Source organism: Epinephelus fuscoguttatus, linkage group LG14 (genome assembly GCF_011397635.1).
Source record: "Epinephelus fuscoguttatus linkage group LG14, E.fuscoguttatus.final_Chr_v1".
Classification (NCBI taxonomy): domain Eukaryota; kingdom Metazoa; phylum Chordata; class Actinopteri; order Perciformes; family Serranidae; genus Epinephelus; species Epinephelus fuscoguttatus.
This window is the reverse complement of record NC_064765.1, coordinates 61,182-85,281: the sequence shown is the minus strand read 5'-3', so window position 1 is coordinate 85,281 and position 24,100 is coordinate 61,182. Positions and strand designations below refer to the sequence as shown.

General features: G+C 42.8%; 2 protein-coding genes across 12 annotated transcripts in view; both read left to right on the top strand.

The window, feature by feature from the left end:
* exoc3l4 (exocyst complex component 3-like 4) overlaps positions 1-24,100 on the top strand; it is a 59,216-nt gene that overhangs the window by 9,323 nt on the left and 25,793 nt on the right. For 8 of the 10 annotated variants that reach the window (XR_007450869.1, XM_049595782.1, XM_049595781.1 and 5 more), the window contains 7 exons: positions 4,895-5,026; positions 7,616-7,849; positions 9,414-10,032; positions 14,456-14,573; positions 15,659-15,787; positions 19,080-19,180; positions 22,702-22,800. Coding sequence is in view for 9 of the 10 variants with exons in the window: in XM_049595782.1 (XP_049451739.1) it covers positions 4,895-5,026; positions 7,616-7,849; positions 9,414-10,032; positions 14,456-14,573; positions 15,659-15,787; positions 19,080-19,180; positions 22,702-22,800 (1,432 nt within the window). In the remaining variant the exon portion in view is untranslated. Of the gene's footprint in view, positions 1-3,957; positions 4,025-4,894; positions 5,027-7,615; positions 7,850-9,413; positions 10,033-14,455; positions 14,574-15,658; positions 15,788-19,079; positions 19,181-22,701; positions 22,801-24,100 lie in introns of those variants that run through there. The other 2 variants (XM_049595786.1, XM_049595784.1) reach the window with 2 other exon arrangements.
* Positions 1-24,100, top strand: part of si:dkey-177p2.6 (uncharacterized protein LOC568712 homolog) — a 208,984-nt gene that overhangs the window by 165,040 nt on the left and 19,844 nt on the right. The gene's annotated exons all lie outside the window — the stretch shown is intronic.

Here is a 24,100-nt window from a genome sequence, read left to right as displayed (position 1 = left end):
GACCTCTGATTTTTGCCAATTAATTTTGTAGCCTGAAATCTCAGAAAAACTCTTAATATTCATGACACTTGGAATAGAAGAAGCTGGGTCTGAAAGAAGCAACACAATATCATCTACATATAAACATTTTATTTTTTTGGGGAGTTTTTCCTGATCAGCTGTGAGGGTCCTAAGGACAGAGGGATGTCGTATGCTGTAAAGCCCTGTGAGGCAAATTGTGATTTGTGATATTGGGCTTTATAAATAAAACTGATTGATTGATTGAAGTGCGGGAGTTGATGTTGTTTATGTCCAGTGATCTTTCCGGCCTGGTTGATGATTTGTGCCAGTGTGTTCTTCTGTTTGACAGGGAGGTGCCCATACCATGACACGATGTTGAATGTCAGCACACTCTCGGTCAGTGATTTGTAGACCATGGACATTGTGCGCTGGCTGGAGTTGAAACTCCTGAGTTTCCTCAGAAGAGCCAGGCGCTGTCTCCCTTTCTTGTACACATAGTCCACATGGTTTTGGAAATTTAACCGGTTGTCTATTATTGTCCCGAGGTATTTGAATTGGGTGACCTGCTCCACTTCCTGACCCTTCATGCTAATTGAAGGTGGGCACAGGGTCTTTTATTGCCTCTTCTCTTGCTGCCTCCCAGCCACATCTCCTTGGTCTTGGTGATATTGAGATCCAGGAAGCTGCTGTCAAACCATGTAGCCAGGGTGCTGATATACTGCAGGCAGGGAGAGCTGTTTATGTCCCGAAGGCAGGCAACCAAGGCCATGTCATCTGCATGCTTAATGAGGGAGAGGTCACTGCTGTTGCACTGTATTTCATTTGTGTATATGGAAAAACGCAAAGGGGATAGTACACATCCTTGGGGAACACCCGTGTTCAGGACAAGAGAGTCAGAGAGGCAGTTCTTAATGCAGACTCGTTGGGATCGGTCTCTCAAATACTTCCTGATGAGGAGGAAAAGGCCACTGCTGACTTTCAGATCACAAAGGCGCCAGTACACTTGATCAGGTTTGGATTGTTCTGCACACTCCATGCGCACAAATACAGGTATACCTCAACATAATAATGCCAGTGTCTCAGTCCAGTTCAAAACTCAAATAACCATACCTGACCTGACTTCTCGATCATGTCTTTGAGTCCCGGCTGTAAGCTCAACGTAACTCAAATCTCAAAGTAGGAAAAAAGACCAAGGGACCTTTTAACCGTTTGTTTTCTGGAAATAACTGACACAATCAGAAACCAGGAACAAGTTGTTTTTTCATTTTTGGCAAAAAACCCCCCCAAAAAACAAAAAAACAAAACAAAACGAAGAAACAGTTTGTTTTTTCGTTTTTTTGTTTTTGGCAAAAAAAAAAAACAACAACCAAAAAAAACAAAACAAACAGTTTGTTTTTTCATTTTTTTGTTTTTGGCAAAAAAATGAAAAAGCGAAATTCAGCTCATTTTCTTGTTTTCGGATCCTATTGCAAAAACAAATTTACCACTCCATATTTCGTTTCATCGGTGGGTGGGCGCTCAGCGCTCCCTTACTTCTGATTGGCTAACGTCCTCTGTCACTTACATTTGGGCTGTGCCCTTCAAAAAAAGGTTACCTCTTGGCCTTTACGCCAGCAGGATGTCTCTGCAGACCCAGAGGCTGCAGATTCGACCCACACAGACAGGCAATGAAGTAATGCAACAGCGTTTTATTGTATTGCCTGTTAATATGCAGCTGATAGACCATGAAAATGAAAGCACTATAGTAAGTTTTCTTCAGGATGTACCGTGAACAGTGAAGTCTGCTCTCAGTAAAACTATCAACGTGACAGCAAGCACGCCAAAAGTAGTTATTAAAAATGACCAGCAGGTGTCGCACTGCATCAAAGTTGTAGAAGAAGATAACAACAATTCCAGGTATCACTATTACATGCATCAAGACATATTAGTTATACTTACTTGATGGATAGTTGACCATTTGGTCCCTGTGGTTTTGGCCGCCTCCTCCAATTTATTTTGGGCACATGAAAAAAGGTATCCAGCACTGCACTGTTGATCAGAGGGGGGAAATCCTCTAACGCAATTACACAGCGTTTGGTAGTTTCTGTTTCATCCCAGGACACATCGAGACCATGAGTATTGGGCAGCAGGTCCCACTCATTGCAACACAGACATTCTTCCTCTGTGGGCATGGAGTCACAGCAACCACAGGAGCGCCATCAGTCCACAGAGATTCGCGTTCGTGCAGCCGCTGCTTCACCCTCGTCTGCTCGTTGGCCCTCTCTCTCTATCCTCGTCTGCTCTTCAATTTGTAGGAACTCCTCGTACGTATACTCGGGCTCAAATAAGTACCGGCAGCCATCGTAATAAAAGGGCTCATCTTCATTCTTAAAATAAATATGCAGCCATGATACCGATGCAGTAAAACTCTCAACTGTACTCTGGGACAACCAATGCCACTCTGAGCGGCGCTCAGTATGGCTCCTCTGTTTTCTTCTGGCAACAAGCAAAGCTCTCACGAGATGACGTCACAGCCCAGAGGAAGTGAAGGGTCAGGGAAACGCTTAGTATGCTATTTCCAGAGATAGCACTGGCGATCTGAACCGGTCAGTGGCGAAAAAAAGCACTTTTAATGCACAAACTTATACGGGACGCATTTTCCCCCATATCTACCTCGCGGCTGCCGGCTGCATCCGCCTCCCTCAATACTGAACCAATTTTAAAATGAGTTGTACCTATGAATCATACGTACACATACACATGGGGAAATAGGGCCCAGATTGAAAAATACCGAAGTTATCCTTTAAGCTGTTACTGGACTTTCCCCTCAGTTGTGGTCACATGGAGACACTTGATAATAATAATAATTGTGCAGACAGTTTAGAGATTCACACTACCTGCTATGGTGGAGTAAAAACAACCATCTAGTTTTCAGGTCTACTCTAGCAGACTGACTAGATCAGCGGCGTAGCTATTCCAGACAAACTCTGAGTAGCCATTGTTAACCATAAATAAAACTCTTGGTTTTCAGCTCCAGAAAGAGAGGTAACTGAAGCCCGGTGTCAGTTACAATGGCAACTGAGTCTGTGAACCTAACCTGGTCAGGAGCAAATTTTCTTCAATAAACCCTGAGTCTTTCTCTGTCTCCTCCCTCTCACTGTTTCATTTCCTCATTCATTCAGTCTGTATCGGAGTGCATTAAATAGCAGAGCTTTTACTGTCCACCACAATCCAAACCCTGGCTGGATATTAGTTTGTTATTCTGGACTATCTAAAGTTAGGCTACTGATTTTATGCGCATCGTTTCCTTGAACATCGTCTTTTGTCTTCACTTTCAAATATTACACAGAATTAATTCACTCTCAGCTCAGAATAAAAAATCTGTCATTTTTATTGCAAGTGGAAGTCTGTGCCTCTGTGCACATGGATCAGACAGCAGTCAGTCTGTCAGAGCAGCACCTGCACTGAAATGTTTATTGCAAACAATGTGTAAACTCAGTTAAAATTATAAAAATCTGTGTGAAGCTTTAGACATGTAGGATCAATGAATAATGATCTTTATTGATGTGATTGGTCGCACTGATGGAACATAATTCATATAGTCTAATACTGGAGATTATTAATATTTATGAGTGAGCGTGAAAGTGAGTTTCTTTAAGAGTCTGAACGTGTTTTAACAGCATTGAACAGTTTATCAGATTCCAAGAAACACTGTGTTGTATATAACATACAGCGTTTTGTACATGTAGCATTGTGCTATACTGTATATAGCATGTATCATAGGCTACATACTATCCTCTATTCATTTGTATATACTTTCCCTTTTTTTTTTTTTGCCAAAAACGAAAAAAACGACTTGTTTCTGGTTTCTGATTGTGTCAGTTTTTCCCAGAAAACAAACGGTTAAAAGGTACCTTGGTCAAAAAAGATGTTCATCGGATGCTGATATTGTTGTCCTGGTCTTTCACCCCAGGTCTGACTGGCCGGTGCCAGCCTCCGTTAACTCGCGGCCCATCTCAGACAGCAGCTCCAATGCCTTACGACGGTCAGTGAAGCTCACCTTTTCCCCCTTTCATGTGAAGCAAAGTATGGCCAGGTATGCCAGCGTGGAGCTGGCATACCTGGCCCATTTTCATCTTCTAGTTCAGAAATCCTTGACTCAGCCTCATCGAGTCGTTGGAAGATGGCTGCCACATCCATTTTAATTTTAGTGGTCTTGACATTGGTTACATCTACTTGTAGGTTTGATAAGGTGCCGCTAAACCAAGCCATTTCCTCCATAGCCCTCTGCAGTGCAGCCTGCAGTTTGGCAAACCCAGGCGGTGTCATAACTCCATCCATGTTCGTCACCTCTCCATCCATGTGCGTCACCTCTCTGTCCATGTTCGTCACCTCTCCGTCCATGTTCGTCACCTGTCCGTCCGTGTTCGTCACCTCTCCGTCGAGGCCATCAGGGGCCATAAGGGTCTGGTTGGGTTGGGGTCAGTTGTGTGCAAGCTGTGTGTCAGCTGTCACAGGCAGCAGGTGCGACCATTGTAAATCCCTGCAAAACTGAAGAGTGAAGCTTCATTGGTTGATTTTAATTGTTAGATTCAGAGCATGTCCTGTCTGTGTGTCTGTGTGTCTGTCAGTCAGTCTGTCCTGTGGGTTTTATCAGAACACACAAGGACAAATTTATTTCTCTAAACTCAGCAGTGACTTCTATTTTGAAGGTGGACTTTTATTTTGAAAGTGTGGATGTGAGTCAGACTGTGATGTTTACATTCCTCAGGTGGGTCAGAGTGAGGTCATCGACAGACGTCACGTTCAAACACAGTCTGTAAATATGAACCTGAAAGACTAGACTGAGGCTGATATCTGACGCCTCAAACATTGTCCCTCTGTCTGTCCCTCTGTCTGTCTGTCTGTCTGTCAGGTCTCAGTGCTGACTCTCCAGTGATGTCTCCTCTGAAGACCATCGAAGACCAGTGTCTTTTCCAGAGCACACAGGACAATCAGAGCAACATCAATCTGCAGAAAGGCAAAAGTCTGTCGCGTTCAAAGACAGGTAAAAAAAAGTCTCTAAAATCTGGGCCAGGGTTTAACTTTCTGTTTCATATCAGTGACAGGAAATTAAAGTTTGACTGATTTTATTTTTTACATTCACTCCGTGGATAAAAAGGATCCAGGTTAGTTTAAACAGACCTGTAATGGTTTCATTTGTTTCTGTCAGATATAAATATGATGTCATCATGTCAGATGTTCATGTACGTAAAAACAATCCCTGAGAGTAAAACCCTCACTGCTACATGTAGCTACACGCTAACATCAGGGAAATATTACATTACATACACTGCTATATGTAGCTACACGCTAACATCAGGGAAACATTACATTACATACACTGCTACATGTAGCTACACACTAACGTCAGGAAAACAATATATTACACACACTGCTACATGTAGCTACATGCTAACGTCAGGAAAACAATATATTACACACACTGCTACATGTAGCTACATGCTAACGTCAGATAAACGTGTCCTCATTTCTGACGTTGAAATTGCAGATATCAGATCAGACTCGTGATGAAAATGTCCGAGTGTGTTAATAGGCTGTTATTGTGACCTTTAAAGGGATGGTGTTCGGTTTAGTGCCGCTGTACTGTGATACAGTCGTTCCTTGACTGCAGAAACAACAAGATGTGGAAGACCCAGAAATGCTGACCAATCAAGGCAGACTGGGCTTTTTCAAGAGGGCGAGGCTTAAAGAGCCAGGAGACTAAAACAGAGCGTCTCAGACAGAAGGTGAACACGTGTTTATCACAGACAGAACGAAGACAATAAACATGCAAACAATAATAGAAACTGTAAATCCAGGTGTGAACCTGACGATGAGCAGGAAGTTCACAGCTGACAGACGGCATGAAGATGGACTGTCTGTTTTCACTGCAGAATAAACCGCCAGTCTCAAAACCATTGTGTGATTAAGATTATGTTAGAGTGGTGCAGGACATGTATGAGAACTGTAGGACAGTGGTGAGGTGTGCTGTAGGTGTGACAGAGGAGTTTAAGGAGGAGGTGGGACTGCATCAAGGATCAGCTCTGAGCCCCTTCTTGTTTGCTATGGTGATGGACAGGTTGACAGGTGAGGTCAGACAGGAATCTGCATGGACTATGATGTTTGCAGATGACACTGTGACCTGCACTGAGAGCAGGGAGCAGGTGGGATGAAGGTTAGTCATAGCAAGACAGAATACATGTGTGTGAATGAGAAGGACCCAAGTGGAATGGTGAGGTTACAGGAAGTAGAAATAAAGAAGGTGGAAGATGTTAAGTACTGAGGGTCAACAGTCCAGAGCAACGGAGAGTGTGGAGAAGAGGTGAAAGACATGTGAAAGCAGGTTGGAACAGGTGGAGAAAAGAGTCAGGTGTGATGTGTGATAGAAGAGTAGCAGCAAGATTAAAAGGAAAGGTGTATAACATGGTGGTGAGACCAGAGATGTTTGGTTTAGAGACAGTGGCACTGAGGAAAAGACAGGAGGCAGAGCTGGAGGTAGCAGAGATGAAGATGCTGAGGTTCTCTTTGGGAGTGACGAAGATGGAGAGAATCAGGAATGAGGACATCAGAGGGACAGCTCATGTTAGATGTGTTGGAGATAAAGTCAGACTGAGATGGTTTGGACATGTTCAGGGATAGTGAATATATCGGTAGAAGGATGCTGAGGTTGGAACTGCCAGGCGAGAGGCCAAGAAAAAGAACACAGATTTATGGTTGCAGTGAAAGAGGACATGAAGTCAGCTGGTGTGTGAGAATAGCATGCAGAGGATAGGGTTAGATGGAGGCAGATGATTCGCTGTGGCGACCCCTAAAGGGAGCAGCCCAAAGAAGAAGAAGAAGTCATATGCCAGTGTCTGACATGTCTGTGTTTTACTCAATGCTTTAAAGATTTAAATCTAATCTGATGGTTGTGTTTGATTCAATGATCTGAAAATCAGAATGGTTGTGTTCTCGTTACCTCAGCATGAGTCGTTTATATCTACACAGGGAGCAGGTCCTCGTCTACAGAGATCACCATGTTGCACCGCCATGTTTCTACAGTAGCCCAGAGTGGACAAACCAAACACTGACTCTAGATAGAGACATTCACGTGTCCACACTCAGCTCCTTTGTGACGACAGCGTCAGACAAACACAGATTATTTTTCCTGGTGTAAATCAGCTGCTCTGTTTGTTCCTCTGTGGAGAATTCAGCTCCTCAACACTGAAGGAATTCTGACCAGGAGAAGTTTCAGATGGTTGTAATCTGTAATCAGTAATTAGTAATCTGTAATCCTTATGGATATGTCACAGCGGAGCTCTAAAGAGGAACCTGAACGACACATAGCTGTTCTGACTGATCACACCTGAGTTTTAATGATGAAACAGTCTGATGATGGACGAAGGTTCAGTCTCACTTGTCCCTAAATTAAAGACGACAGTAAAGTGATATTAGCCTGCTGTAATCTGTTGCACAGGACAGACAGTCTGAGGATTATAAAAAAACAATTACTTTTCAACATCTCCGGGGTTGTAAACAAACAAACAAACAGGCCGCAGTGATGAGGACACCACACATCATGTCTGTGTCTCTATAAACTGTCTTTCTTTTTCAGATCCAAACATCTCTGCGTTCGGTGACTCACTCATTAAAAAAGGAGCATCAATTCGTCGAAGTCTGACATTTAGGAAGAACAGATCCACACGGGGGCAGCTCATCACCGTCTCTGAGGGCTCGGCGGAGGACAGGAAGGAGGAGAGACAGGAAGAGGAGGAGGAGGGCGAGGAGGTGAAGGAGGAGATGGAGGAGTCGTACACGCTGCCAGAAATCCCTCACACACCGCTGTCAGGTACAGTCTGACCTCATTTGTCCACGACGTGCTGCGTCTCACATCCAAACATCGTCTCCTCTTCTGTCAAATGATGATGATGTTCTTTGTTGGTCCACCAGGGGGCAGCAGATCGCCAAGTCGTTACATAGAGACGAGACACCATCTCATCTGTTGACTCTGTGTTTATAACGTTGCAAGGCTTGTCTCATCTTGTATTTTCACTGATGATTGAGGTTTGACACTTTAAGACTGTCCCTCAGTTCACAGGGACAATGACACATGAAGATTTTTGTTATGTGTTCAAACCTTTTCTCTGCTCATGTCCCCAAACAACTTCCTGTCTCCTCCTCTGTCTGTACGTTCAGCTCATCTGTCTCTGTTTAGGCAACAAAAGCTACTGCTGATGGTGGACGCTGGTGTCTCTGTGTCTGTCCTCCCTCAGAGAGAAGACACTGTTCATAGTAGTCTTATTCCTGGTCACCACAGTCAGTGTCTGTCCTCAGAGAGGAGTCTATGCTCTCTGATGTCTTGGGGACGTCCAGGGGACTCACAGATTGTTTGACAGGACAGATGAACTGATCAATCAATCTATCAATCAATTTTATTTATACAGCCCAATATCACAAATCACAATTTGCCTCACAGGGCTTTACAGCATACGACATCCCTCTGTCCTTATGACCCTCACAGCTGATCAGGAAAAACTCCCCAAAAAATCCTTTAACAGGGAAAAAACGGTAGAAACCTCAGGAAGAGCAACTGAGGAGGGATCCCTCTTCCAGGACGGACAGACGTGCAATAGATGTTGTACAGAACAGATCAACATGATAAATTAACAGTAATCCACATGACACAATGAGAGAGAGAGAGAGAGAGAGAGAGAGAGAGGGAGAGAGACAGAGAGACAGAGATGCAGGACAGACGGTAATGACAGTAGCTTACAACAACATTAATGAAAGTAATAATATTATAGTTGTAGTTCTGGCTACTGTGGTACAATATGTTGGAAGTATGTATTAATATCTGGCAGTATACATGTGTGACAATAGTCATATGTGTATGCACATATGTGCACAACCACACATGTCACACTATCCAGGCACCACTGCAATACCTGAGAGACAGTGGATAATAACAGTAGAATTATGACTAATGATAACAGCAGCAGCAGGAGGCAGGAGAGAGAGAGAAGGAGAGAAGGTGCCCGGTGTATTATAGGGGGGTCCTCCGGCAGACTAGGCCTAAGTCAGCCTAACTAGGGGCTGGTACAGGGCAAGCCTGAGCCAGCCCTAACTATAAGCTTTATCAAAGAGGAAAGTCTTAAGTCTAGTCTTAAATGTGGAGACGGTGTCTGCCTCCCGGACCGTAACAGGAAGATGATTCCACAGGAGAGGAGCCTGATAGCTGAAGGCTCTGGCTCCTGATCTACTTTTGGAGACTTTAGGGACCACGAGTAACCCTTTGTTCTCAGAGCGCAGAGTTCATGACGACAGCATCAGTCTTCCCTCGTCTGTCCCCTGTTCTCTTTCCTTGTATTAACCTGTCCTCAGAGGCTGTCTGTCCTCTGTCTTTGTGTCTCCAGTGATGCAGATCAATAAGCTGATAGAGATGGAGGTGTTGGAGGAGGCTCACCTGAACCTGCTAGCCCTGCGGCACGAGTTCCAGCAGCAGCAGGCACGGTGTGGCGAGGATTCACCCATGGAGCTGGCCAAGAAGGAAAAAGACCTCAACCTCCTGTACAGCGAGCTGAGGAACAAGATCAACGCCATTGTACGCAACTCCAACTCTCTTCCCTCCAGAAACAAAGGGCTGCTGGTTCCTGTGGCCCGAATCATCCAGGAGGAAGAAAGGAGGGTGGAGGAACCCGGTGGGCTTCAGGGTGGCTGGATGGAGACCTGGAGGGAGGCGGTGGGCGAGGGCGTGAAGGTGAAGGTAGAGAGCATTCACCTGGAGTGTAAGGACCAGAACGCATCCTGGTTGGCAGTTCACCTGGGGCTGCTGGGTAAAGCCATCGTGGAGGACTTGGAGAAGGTAAAGCGGGAGCTGCGGTGGTCGTACCCGCCCAGCTTCAATGTCTTCAGCACCTACGTCAGGAGCTACCACAAAGTCGTCGGGCAGCACCTGAAGAAGCTGGAGCCACAGGTGACGGAGCTGAAGGACCTGCACGCTCTGCTGGACTGGATCATCAACCGCTACAGGAGGTGAGTTGTTTCATCAGATTACTGATTCTTAATATAAAACACCAAATCAATCGATCAGCTGCCGGTGTAATGTCTCTACTTCCTCCGTAAGCAAGTCACAGTCAGTATAAACACACTGCAGGTTACACACATCAATCTGCTGCTGAAAACAGTCCCCAGCTGTTCTTCCTGTGAGTTTGATAAAAAAAAAACGACAGGGACCAGCTGTTTTTTGTTGTTTTTTTTTCTATCTGTAACCTTCATGTATAGATTTACCTCGGACAATTTGTTTACAACAAAGAAAGAAAAAGAAATCATCAATGCTGATGAAGCAAAGACTAAAAACAAAATGGCTGAATATGAAAGTCCCCCCCCCCCGTGCTTAGCCCCTCCCAACAGATGACCAAAAGCACATGAACACCCCTACTACAGTGACACAGTATTTCACCACCTCATCCACCTCCCTCTCTCTGCCTCACTCCGCTGTCCCTTTCAATCCACACATGAAATAAGAATTAACTGCTACCCACCCCTCACTCCCTCCACCTCGTTCCATCCACCTCACTCCATCCTCACGCTCCCTCCGCCTTGTTCCCCCACCTCCCTCCATCTGCCTCACTCTCCCTGTCTCACTCCCCCACCTTGCTCCATCTGCCTTGCTTCATCCACCTCACTCCCCCTGCCTCCCTCTCCCACCTTGCTCCTCCCACCTCGCTCCCTCTGCCTCGCTCCATCCACTTCACTCCACCCCCCCTCCCTCCACCTCGTTCCCCCAACTCCCTCCGTCTGATCCCTTTGTCTGCCTCGCTCTATCCAACTTGCCCCCCCACCATGCTCCCCCAGCTTGCTCCATCCACCTCACTCCCTTCACCTCGCTCCCTCAGCCTCACTCCATTAACCTCGCTCCATTCACCTCGCTCCCTCCGCTTTGATCCGTTTGCCTTATTCCCCCTAACTCGCTCCCTCCACCTCCCTCTCGATGACGTGATGTCAGTTCACAGCCTTTAGCAGGTATTTTATTGTGAACACAGCTTCCAACGACACACACACCACAACGAGACAGCACAGCAGAGCAGTTCAACAAACATTCTTAGAGTTTTTCCTGATCAGCTGTGAGGGTCCTAAGGACAGAGGGATGTCGTATGCTGTAAAGCCCTGTGAGGCAAATTGTGATTTGTGGTATTGGGCTTTATAAATAAAATTGATTGATTGATTGATTGATTGATTGATACTCTAAGGGCGGCACGGTGGTGTGGTGGTTAGCACTCTCGCCTCACAGCAAGAGGGTTGCCGGTTCGATCCCGGGCGTGGGAGCCCTTCTGTGCGGAGTTTGCATGTTCTCCCCGTGTCAGCGTGGGTTCTCTCCGGGCACTCCGGCTTCCTCCCACAGTCCAAAGACATGCAGATTTGGGGACTAGGTTAATTGGAGACTCTAAATTGTCCGTAGGTGTGAATGTGAGCGTGAATGGTTGTTTGTCTCTATGTGTCAGCCCTGCGATAGTCTGGCGACCTGTCCAGGGTGAACCCTGCCTCTCGCCCGATGTAGCTGGGATAGGCTCCAGCCCCCCCGCGACCCTCAAGAGGATGAAGCGGTTAGAAGATGAATGAATGAATGAATGATTGATACTCTTTCTCACACAAACATCGTACCTAATTTTCCATGTGTGTATGTTTGTGTGATTTCCCGCCATTTCCCAGAACTTGTTTTACCAACACAATGTTTGCCAGGTCACTTTTTTCGCCCAAAGTGAGACTAGTCAATCAATCAATCTATCAATCAATTTTATTTATAAAGCCCAATATCACAAATCACAATTTGCCTCACAGGGCTTTACAGCATACGACATCCCTCTGTCCTTAGGACCCTCACAGCTGATCAGGAAAAACTCCCCAAAAAACCCTTTAACGGGGAAAAAAAAATGGTAGAAACCTCAGGAAGAGCAACTGAGGAGGGATCCCTCTTCCAGGATGGACAGACGTGCAATAGATGTCGTACAGAACAGATCAGCATAACAAATTAACAGTAATCCGTATGACACAATGAGACAGAGAGAGAGAGAGAGATGCACGTAATGACAGCAGCTTACAACAACATTATTGAAAGTAATAATATTATAGTTATAGTTCTGGCTACTGCGGTACAATATGTTGAAAGTATGTATTAATACCTGGCAGTATACATGTGTGACAATAGTCATATGTGTATAATAACAGTAGAAGTATGACTAATGACTAATGATGGCAGCAGCAGCAGCAGGAGGCATCTGGCAGGACCACGGCAGCAGCACAACCACACACGTCACGCTGTCCAGGCACCGCTGTGATATGAGTTAATCTGAGAGACAGTGGAGCACAAAGGCTCCGGAGAAGAAGCCGAGTTAGTGACATGCAGTATGGCCGAGTTAGCAAGATGCAGTAATAGGATACGAGAGAGAGAGAGAGAGAGAGGGAGGGAGAAGGAGAGAAGGTGCCCGGTGTATTATAGGGGGGTCCTCCGGCAGACTAGGCCTAAGTCAGCCTAACTAGGGGCTGGTACAGGGCAAGCCTGAGCCAGCCCTAACTATAAGCTTTATCAAAGAGGAAAGTCTTAAGTCTAGTCTTAAATGTGGAGACGGTGTCTGCCTCCCGGACCGTAACAGGAAGATGATTCCACAGGAGAGGAGCCTGATAGCTAAAGGCTCTGGCTCCTGATCTACTTTTGGAGACTTTAGGGACCACGAGTAACCCTGCGTTCTCAGAGCGCAGTGTTCTGGTGAGATAATATGGCACTATGAGCTCTCTAAGATATGACAGAGCTTGACCATTTAGAGCTTTATAAGTTAACAGTAGGATTTTAAATTCAATTCTGGATTTTACAGGGAGCCAGTGCAGAGAAGCTAAAACAGGAGAAACATGATCTTGTTTCTTAGTTCTTGTTAGTACACGTGCTGCTGCATTCTGAATTAGCTGGAGAGTTTTTAAGGACTTACTAGAGCTACCTGATAATAGAGAGTTACAGTAATCCAGCCTTGAGGTAACAAAAGCGTGGACCAATTTTTCTGCATCTTTTCGGGTCAGGATAGGCCTAATTTTCGCAATATTACGCAGATGAAAAAATGCAGTCCGTGAGGTTTGTTTTAAATGAGAATTAAAAGACAAATCTTGATATCACTCTGAGGTTTCTTACGGTAGTGCTAGAGGCCAGAGCAATGCCTGACTGCTGTTCAGTCTCCTCACAGCGAGGCAGTCTGTTGCGGCGTGGAGTAAGGGCAGAGTGCACTGTGATTGGAGCAGTTTTCTCCCAGTGAATTTCATATGATCAAAGGTTATTAACACTGAGCCTTAATTCTTATTTTATCCTGGTCATATTAAATATTTAGCCACTGGGTTTTCACTGAGTCCCATGTTTTTCCCGATCAATGGAGCCAATTGGTAAATTAAACTTTTACCAAACCGTGTAGGAAGGACGGCAAACACATTCTTGTTTTCAATAAAAGCTTTCAGTGCAGCCGTTTGTCCTGCTTTTAAAGAAAATGTACATTCCAGTTCGTTCAACACATTTACCATAGGCACTTTCAAAATCAGTAGCCATGTTGGTTGTTTACGAAATGCATTCACTCTGCTCCTTGTCCCTCCTATTCTGATGACGTGCCCGCCCCCAAAGTAATAAACGGTTGTGACTGGCCCAGTAAGCTGCATGGCCAGACTGATCTGTGGAGCAAAACAGAAGTTGAGCTTGCGAGATTAGGATGGTTTCACCAGGGTACGTGTGTATATATGAATTCACATAATGTATGTAAAGTCTCAAATGTCACTGTGAGGGCACTTGAAATTTCACTGTATCACTGTATATAGTGACAATGAAGGCATCTTATCTTATCTTACAACGCCCTGAATGCAAGCTGTAACAGAGCAGTGTGTTCACTGAATCAGAGTCTGAATATTTATGAGGAAATGGACAGACAGACAGACATCGTTTTCAGATGGCTTGTAACAGTGTTTAAAAATCATCTCTGACAGTAAAGATGTGCAGACACATGTCAAAAGGATCAAGAGAAGGCGACACTGCTGCTGCTGACATGATTTGTTGAATCAGGTCACAACTGAGCCAAAAAAACTGAGCTCCGCTCCAAACATCCGGAGAGCAAAAATAAATGGATAAAAACAGAAGCACAACATTCTCCAGAGGCCAAAATGGGGAAACTGAAATTAGGTTGTGTCCACGTGTCTCTCAAATCAGAAGAAAAAAGACACGTATGTGAAAATAAACTCTGGTTGGATTTTTAGGAAACTTTTAAGAATCTGAGGATCAGTGAAGTTCATGTTTCATCACAAAGGTTGAGGTGAAATCTGAACCTGTAGAGCTTTGAACTTGATTTCTTCCCCGACATAAAGCAACACGTCGTCAGCATCCGTAAGCGGCGACAGTAAACGTTGTTAAATGTATCTGGTTTCATCCTGACAGTGAGAGGATCATGGGAAGCGTCTCCCTGCAGCCAGACATGAAGGACGAGACCGTCGCTCTGCAGCTGGAGGACGACCTCCTGAAGCAGCTCAAAGACAAGTACTGCTGCAGAGTGAAGGTGAGACGACTTTGACATCACAATGTCTGACAGTTTATTTATTTTCTCCTAAGCAGATTGTTCAGTTCTCTGCATTGGAATCAAAATGTTTATTTGATCCACAAGATAAAAACTCCTCCTGCACTCAGAGCTTCATCAGCTTAGATTCAACATGGAGATAATGAATTTGTCAGGACATGAAGAGCCCAAAAACACACACTCATAAATTCAGTCATTTAAGGCATTTAAATCCAAAGTGAAGGAAAATGTTGTCTCACCGTCAGAAACAATTTCAAATTTAGTGACAGAAACAGAAGAAAGAAAACACGAGACAAACGAGCAGCATCACATCTCTGACAAACTGGTGAGGAGTGAAGGCAGATTTATGGCGGTATGTCGTCTCTACGCCGATGTTGTCTTTATCTGGACACATCTCCTCCACAAGTACAACATGCTAACGTTATGAGTACAAGCCTATGGCATTTTACATTGTGTTAATTAGCTTGGCAGCTAGTGCAGTTTTCCTCTGCTTATGTGAAGTCAGGATAAATCACACAGTGTAGGGGCTTTGTTTTCTTCACAGCTTATTGTTTATCTGTGAAATCAGAGTGAGGTGGGCGGGGCGTTCAGGTGAACGGATGGGCAGGTAGTCAGGTGAGCAGGTGGACAGGGCAATCAGGTGATGGTTAAAGGAGAGAAAGTCCGAGGACATCTGGTGGATGGATGTTTTTCTTCCAACCAAAGAATAAAATCATGTTTCCTAAAATAAGATGAAAACATTTATTTTAATTTTAAATCAGAATCTAAGTTTCATTCTTTTTGCTCAGATTTCAGCCACAGAGCCAAAATCTAAATAAATAAAATGTAGTTATAATAAAATATGAACGTGAGGACTGATTTTTAGGAGACGAGCTGCTCTTCAGTTTGGACACTTTAATTTTGGCCACATTACAAAAGTAGAAAAACCCTGAAGTGAATTTTTAAGAAAAGAACGCCTGTGACTGAATCCAGTGGAAACAACAATAATTAAACATTTGAATATCATAAGTGAGAAGGTTCAGATGAGCTCAGTCATGTCTCAGAGACGATCCTGTCTCTGACTGCAGGAGGACATGAGGTCTTCACTGGACAGACTCATTCAGCTGGAGAATGAGGAGTTTTGGACGCACAGCAGGATTCCAGAGAAGGACGACAACGGTTTCTTCAACTCTCAGGTTCATATGGACGTCTGGACGGTAGGACACAGTCAGCTGTTTGACCTCGTGATGTTTCAATTCTTCTTCAAATGACTTTTTATTAAAGATTCAGTTTTTTCTAAATGAAATCCAAAAATCAGAAACCTTTTATGTTAAAAATATATTTTATCATCAAAGTCCCGTCAAAACCACTGGACATATATACATATATGTATATATATACAGTACAGGCCAAAAGTTTGGACACACCTTCTCATTCAATGCGTTTTCTTTATTTTCATGACTATTTACATTGTAGATTCTCACTGAAGGCATCAAAACTATGAATGAACACATGTGGAGTTATGTACTTAACAAAAAAAGGTGAAATAACTGAAAACATGTTTTATATTCTAGTTTCTTCAAAATAGCCACCCTTTGCTCTGATTACTGCTTTGCACACTCTTGGCATTCTCTCCATGAGCTTCAAGAGGTAGTCACCTGAAATGGTTTCCACTTCACAGGTGTGCCTTATCAGGGTTAATTAGTGGAATTTCTTGCTTTATCAATGGGGTTGGGACCATCAGTTGTGTTGTGCAGAAGTCAGGTTAATACACAGCCGACAGCCCTATTGGACAACTGTTAAAATTCATATTATGGCAAGAACCAATCAGCTAACTAAAGAAAAACGAGTGGCCATCATTACTTTAAGAAATGAAGGTCAGTCAGTCCGGAAAATTGCAAAAACTTTAAATGTGTCCCCAAGTGGAGTCGCAAAAACCATCAAGCGCTACAACGAAACTGGCACACATGAGGACCGACCCAGGAAAGGAAGACCAAGAGTCACCTCTGCTTCTGAGGATAAGTTCATCCGAGTCATCAGCCTCAGAAATGGCAAGTTAACAGCAGCTCAGATCAGAGAGCAGATGAATGCCACACAGAGTTCTAGCAGCAGACCCATCTCTAGAACAACTGTTAAGAGGAGACTGCGCGAATCAGGCCTTCATGGTCAAATAGCTGCTAGGAAACCACTGCTAAGAAGAGGCAACAAGCAGAAGAGATTTGTTTGGGTCAAGAAACACAAGGAATGGACATTAGACCAGTGGAAATCTGTGCTTTGGTCTGATGAGTCCAAATTTGAGATCTTTGGTTCCAACCGCCGTGTCTTTGTGAGACGCAGAAAAGGTGAACGGATGGATTCCACATGCCTGGTTCCCACTGTGAAGCATGGAGGAGGAGGTGTGATGGTGTGGGGGTGTTTTGCTGGTGACACTGTTGGGGATTTATTCAAAATTGAAGGCACACTGAACCAGCATGGCTACCACAGCATCCTGCATGCCATCCCATCCGGTTTGCGTTTAGTTGGACGATCATTTATTTTTCAACAGGACAATGACCCCAAACACACCTCCAGGCTGTGTAAGGGCTATTTGACCAAGAAGGAGAGTGATGGAGTGCTGCGGCAGATGACCTGGCCTCCACAGTCACCGGACCTGAACCCAATCGAGATGGTTTGGGGTGAGCTGGACCGCAGAGTGAAGGCAAAGGGCCAACAAGTGCTAAACACCTCTGGGAACTCCTTCAAGACTGTTGGAAAACCATTTCAGGTGACTACCTCTTGAAGCTCATGGAGAGAATGCCAAGAGTGTGCAAAGCAGTAATCAGAGCAAAGGGTGGCTATTTTGAAGAAACTAGAATATAAAACATGTTTTCAGTTATTTCACCTTTTTTTGTTAAGTACATAACTCCACATGTGTTCATTCATAGTTTTGATGCCTTCAGTGATAATCTACAATGTAAATAGTCATGAAAATAAAGAAAACGCATTGAATGAGAAGGTGTGTCCAAACTTTTGGCCTGTACTGTATATATGTGTATATCTATATCTATCTATCTATCTATCTATCTGTATATATATATATATATATATGTGTGTGTGTGTATATAACTTGATATTAACAGTCGATGACTCTATGTAAAATAAAAAGCAGCATTCACACCAGTGGTGGCTGCTGGTCTCTCAAACAGGGGAGGCTCACTTCGAGTTTACATTATAACATGTGTCATATTGTAGTGAGGCAGTAACTTATAAAAGGAACATTTAATTGAAGCCATTTTTCAACCACACTCATGCCACAGAACCACAGCAACACACACCTCAGAGATTCTCAGATGGGTTTAACGGTGAAAATGAGCTGTATGGTTTATGGAAATAAGGAACTCTGGACGGCACTCTGTCAGAAAACTCCACTCACAAATATCCGCATGGGACTGAGCTCGAAATGCGAAGCGCTGGCAATCACAGAAGGGTTCAGCCTTTTAGACAATTCCTCCAATCATCATGCAGACACCGAGCGTCCTCTCCCGCCTACTGCTCCATCAGGTCCCAGGGAAGCTGAGCCTTTATCCAATGAGCATCTCGCTTTGCTGCATGAAACAAACCTGCTCAGCGCTGTCTCATAGGAATGCTCGGAGGCTCCGCGTCCACCGCGCTGACAAGAGAATGTATGACAGGGAGGTTGCGTTTGAAAACTGGTGATAAACAGCTGACGTTTGAATATCATAGTTGTGATGTGAAACGCATCCTAGCACACGTTTAATGCAATGTAAATTCTTGTTTTAATGTAAATTCAATAGTGCATATTTGACCATTTCTTCTATGAACTTTTAGGGGAAGTTCAGCCTCCCTTGTTGTCTCAGAGCAGTCGGCCCTGGTTCATACAGGAGGAAAACAGTTTTAATTTAAATATAGAAACTCACATTTTTTAACTATTTGAATTTTAAAATGTTTTAAAACAAGACACATTGAATTTTATTCCTAACAATAATAATGACAATAAAAATGATAATAATCTTTATATATAGTTAATTGTAAATGCAGTTATTAAATAAATGTGTGTCAAGGTTATGTTTTTGTTTACTTTTGTTTTTATTTGACTATGTTTGGTATTTATTATTATTTATTTGTGTTTATTGTTGGCATTGTTACTGTTTGTTTTTAGTGGGACTTTTAGTTGTATTTATTTATTATTATGTATTATTAGTAATATTATATGTTATTTATTTGTGTGTTTTTTTTGTGTGTGTGTGTGTGTGTGTGTTGTTGCTGTTTGACTTGCTGAACAAACATCCTGTCCAAAAGTCAGATGGTCTTTCAGCTGAAGTTAAATGACTCGTGGACATTTAATTTTTGATGCAGTGCTGTGATTTGACCACAGAGGGGCAGCAGAGAGCTTCATTTGAACTGCCTCACTGACACTGAGTCTGTTTAAAATAAAGTATCTACAGGAAGAGAAAGAAATGTTTCATTCATATGTTTCTTTATTAAACTGTGTGTTTTGTGTTTTTACAGAAAGTGAAGGGAAACATTGTAAACACTCGACTCATTGACGCTGAGCTGGAACAGGAAGTGATCTCATGCTGCCTCATAGAGCTGAAAGAGTTTCCTAAAAGGTTCGTTAACAAAGAGACACACTGTATGTTGAACAGATGTCGCGTCGACATCAGTATTTAGAAGATGTGCATTATTTAAAACAAAACAACTTTTTAGTCCGAGTATGAACAGATCTGTGGGAGATGTTTTAAATGTACACAAAGTTTTCAGCTGAAATCTAATCTGATTATTTGAGTTCTTAAAGAGATTTATCAATTAATAAAAATGAGTTTATCAGCGACGTAGATCACAGTTTATTTAGGTCACATTTAAAATAGGTCACATTTAAAGAGGCTTCTTCCTCAGACAAAAGTCACTGAAGAGGAGGTAGAGTAAATCAAACAGCAGTAGTTCAGTCCATAGGGACTTGGGTTGGGAACCGGAGGGTCGCCTGTTCGAGTCCCCGTCCGGGCCAAAATATGGAGTGTGGACTGGTGGCTGGAGAGGTGCCAGTTCACCTCCTGGGCACTGCCGAGGTGCCCTTGAGCAAGGCACCGAACCCCCCAACCGCTCGGGGTGCCTCACCAAGGGCAGCCCCCTCACTCTGACATCTCTCCACTTTGTGCATGTATAGGTCCTGTTTGTGCATGTGTGTGTCTTTCGGACCTGTGTGTAATTGACAAGCAAGAGTGAAAACATTGAATTTTCCCTCAGAGGGATTAATAAACTAAAAAAACTTAACTTAAACTTAAACTTAAACCTCAGCAGAGAAACATTAAAGGAAATGGCCACTTTAGAATGAAAATACAGACAGTACTTACTGACCCTCATGGCGACAAGAAGTCCAGTGTAGTTTTTAATCCACAAAACTCCTTCGGGGTATTGGAGGATAACAGCTAGCCGGAATAACAGCTACGCTTGAAGTGCATGGAACCCACATTTTGAAAATGTAATAAAACTCTGCTAATGCATTTCAAAAACGTCAGAACGGCTCGTCCATCGTAATCCAAGTGCCTTGAAGCTGTGGCATGCAACACTGACTTGAAAAGACATAATTTACTCCACTTTAATAGCATCCTTTCTGACCGTGGTCAGTTAGCCTGCCTTGTAGGCTGCTGTGTTTACATGGCAACTCACACGAGACTTGAGAACTAGCACCACCACTAGCCGTCAGCTAGTCTCGTGTGAGTTGCCATGTAAACACAGCAGCCTACAAGGCAGGCTAACTGACCACGGTCAGAAAGGATGCTATTAAAGTGGAGTAAATTATGTCTTTTCAAGTCAGTGTTGCATGCCACAGCTTCAAGGCACTTGGATTACGATGGACGAGCCGTTCTGACGTTTTTGAAATGCATTAGCAGAGTTTTTGTTTTGTGGATTAAAAAACTACACTGGACTTCTTGTCGGCATGAGGGTCAGTAAGTACTGTCTGTATTTTCATTCTAAAGTGGCCATTTCCTTTAAATCAGAAAAGTTAAATAAAGACACAGAACGTCTAAGAGCTTCACTACATTGTTTTTTAAATGGTAGAAAGCTGGTGTGGTGACGGCTGTGACAGTCGCAACGGTCATGACAGTCATGGTGGTCATGACGGACATGCTTAAGAGTTCAGAGACACACTCACTGTGGTTTACAGAAAACAATGATAACATGGAAACGGTCTCCTGCTTTTGTATTTTTGGACCTACGACCATAATTTCACTTTTGCCTTTGTTTAGTTGTAGAAAGTTTTGAGACGTCCAGTCGTTGAGGTTGTCAGTGCATCTTACAGCTCGTTCAGTTCAGGACTGAGGTTATCTGAGACACACAGCTGTGTATCATCAGTATCTAAAGGTGGGGTACATTGTGTTTCTGGATGATGGTTTTCAAGTCTATTTAACAGAATGTTGTGATCAGTTGTGTCGAAAGCGTCACTCAGGTCGAACTGTCCAAGAACAGGAAGATCATTGACTGTTTTGACAAGCTGTTTAAGTACGATGATTCACTGGTGCACGTCACAGAATTATTCATTATAATTAATTCAATGATCTATAAGACCAATAGAACAGGATCATTTTCACGTCTTGATGATTCAGTTATTAGTGAAGAGGTCAAAGGTCAAACAGTAGCAGGCCGGAAAAAGAAGTCCAACTGTCTGAGCAGGAATAAAATAACACACCACCTACAGTAAAAAAAAATATCAGTGAAGAAGTGAAAGAGGAAGGTGGAGGTGTGACAGCCACAAACTCCAACATGTGCAACCACCACCCTGCTCACAGTAAACACCAAAAATATCAGAAGAAGAAAGAGGAAGGTGGAGGTGTGACGGCAACAAACCAAAAACAGGATCCTGCCCTCCATCATGTGCAATCACCACCCTGCTCACAACAAACCCCAAATACATTTTAAATATATCCGAGGAGAAGTCAGAGAGGATGGCGGAGGTGTGAAGACGAAAACAAACTCCAACATGTGCAATCACCACCATGCTGCGGGGTTTTCCTGTTGAATAACGTGATTTATGACTAACATTGTTTTTGACTGAACTCCAGTGTCACCAAAGTATCAGTGCCACGGTGTACAAATTCTGCGTTATAAGTAAATGTAGTGCCCTGGTGTACAAATACTGTGTTACTAGTGAAGTTATCAGTGCCACGGTGTACAAATACTGTCTTCTAAGTAAATGTAGTGCCCTGGTGTACAAATACTGTGTTACTAGTGAAGTTATCAGTGCCACAGTGTACAAATACTGCGTTACAAGTAAAAGTATCAGTGCCACGGTGTACAAATACTGCGTTACAAGTAAAAGTATCAGTGCCCTGGTGTACAAATACTGCGTTACATGTAAAAGTATCAGTGCCTTGGTGTACAAATTCTGGGTTGTGTTCTTATTACCTCAGAATGAAAACAACTGCCATGTTTCCACAGTAGCCCAGAATGGACAACCAACCACAGATTCCATTCAGCTCCTCCACATTATTTTTCCTGGTGTAAATCAGCTCCTCAATACTGACGGAACTCTAACCAGGAGAAGTTTCAGGTGGTTGTAATCAGTAATCAGTAATCAGTAATCTGTAATCCCCCTGAATCTGACACACTATTAAAGAATTAGCATCAAAGTAAAATAGAAGCACTCATCATGCATAAATACCTGTTATAGAAGGTTACGTTAATTATTGATGCATGAATGTGTTGATCAGTTTAATGTTGCAGTTGATGAAGGTTCATTTTAATGACTGCTGGACCAGTAAAACATCAGTATTTATAATCTTGTTTATATTTATTCATATAAAATATATTTAATTCAAAATATATTTAATATCAATAATTTGGATCTGTGACTGAACTGAAGCTGTTTGATAAATAAAGAGTAAAACCTCTCTCTGGGATGTTGTAAGGTATAAAATGAAAATACTCCACTGAAGTAAAAGTGCCCCCAGACTGTTGAGTACTTGTGCTTCATTACGTTGCAGACTGTATCTCATCTGATGACAGGATGTTTTATGTTAAACTCTGTGTTCTTGTTATTCTTCCCATCCTCCCCGGAGGCTTGTCTCCGTTCAGTCCCATCTAAACAGGAAGTGAGTGTAAAAAACTGATCTGAGTCTCCTCGTCTTTCCAGGTTTGAGACAGAGTTCAGGCATCTCTGCAGCGCTGTCAGACCACAGCCTCTCTGGACACAGTATCATATTACATACATCAACAGCTTCACTGCTTTACAGTAAGTCACATGACTTCCTGAAATTACCCATGAGGCACCATGATGAACCAACGAACTCAGCACGCCTCCAAAACCACAATCTGTCATTCACTCAGCAGGAGCTTCCTGTTTCACTGCCACAGCTGCACGGCAACATACAGCTTGTTCAGACATGTGCTAAGCTAGCAGGAAGTAATGCCTCTGTATGTTTTTACCTTCAGAATAAAAGCTCAAACTAAAGTTTATTGTTTGTCAGGGTTAAAAACTGTCTTCAGCTCATCAGAACACCATCACTACAAGACTGTATTTATATAAACTATTTAACCATCACCATCAGACTGTATTTATATAAACTATTTAACCATCATCACCAGACTGTATTTATATAATCTATTTCACCATCACCACCAGACTGTATTTATACAAACTATTTAACCATCACCACCAGACTGTTATATAAACTATTTAACCATCACCACCAGACTGTATTTATACAAACTATTTAACCATCACCACGAGACCGTTATATAAATTATTTAACCATCACCACCAGACTGTATTTATATAATCTATTTCACCATCACCACCAGACTGTATTTATACAAACTATTTAACCATCACCACCAGACTGTATTAATATAAACTATTTAACCATCATCACCAGACTGTATTTATATAATCTATTTCACCATCACCACCAGACTGTATTTATACAAACTATTTAACCATCACCACCAGACTGTATTAATATAAACTATTTAACCATCATCACCAGACTGTATTCATATAAACTATTTAACCATCACCACCAGACTGTATTTATATATACTATTTAACCATCATCACCAGACTGTTATATAAACTTTTTAATCATCACCACCAGACTGCAGTTATATAAACTATTTAACCATCACCACCAGACTGTATTTATATAAACTTTTTAATCATCACCACCAGACTGTATTCATATATACACTATTTAACCATCACCACCAGACTGTTATATAAACTTTTTAATCATCACCACCAGACTGTATATATATAAACTATTTAACCATCACCACCAGACTACAGTTATATAAACTATTTAACCATCACCACCAGACTGTATTTATATAAACTATTTAACCATCACCACCAGACTGTATTCATATATACACTATTTAACCATCACCACCAGACTGTTATATAAACTTTTTAATCATCACCACCAGACTGTATATATATAAACTATTTAACCATCACCACCAGACTGTATTTATATAAACTATTTAACCATCACCACCAGACTGTTATATAAACTATTTAACCGTCACCACCA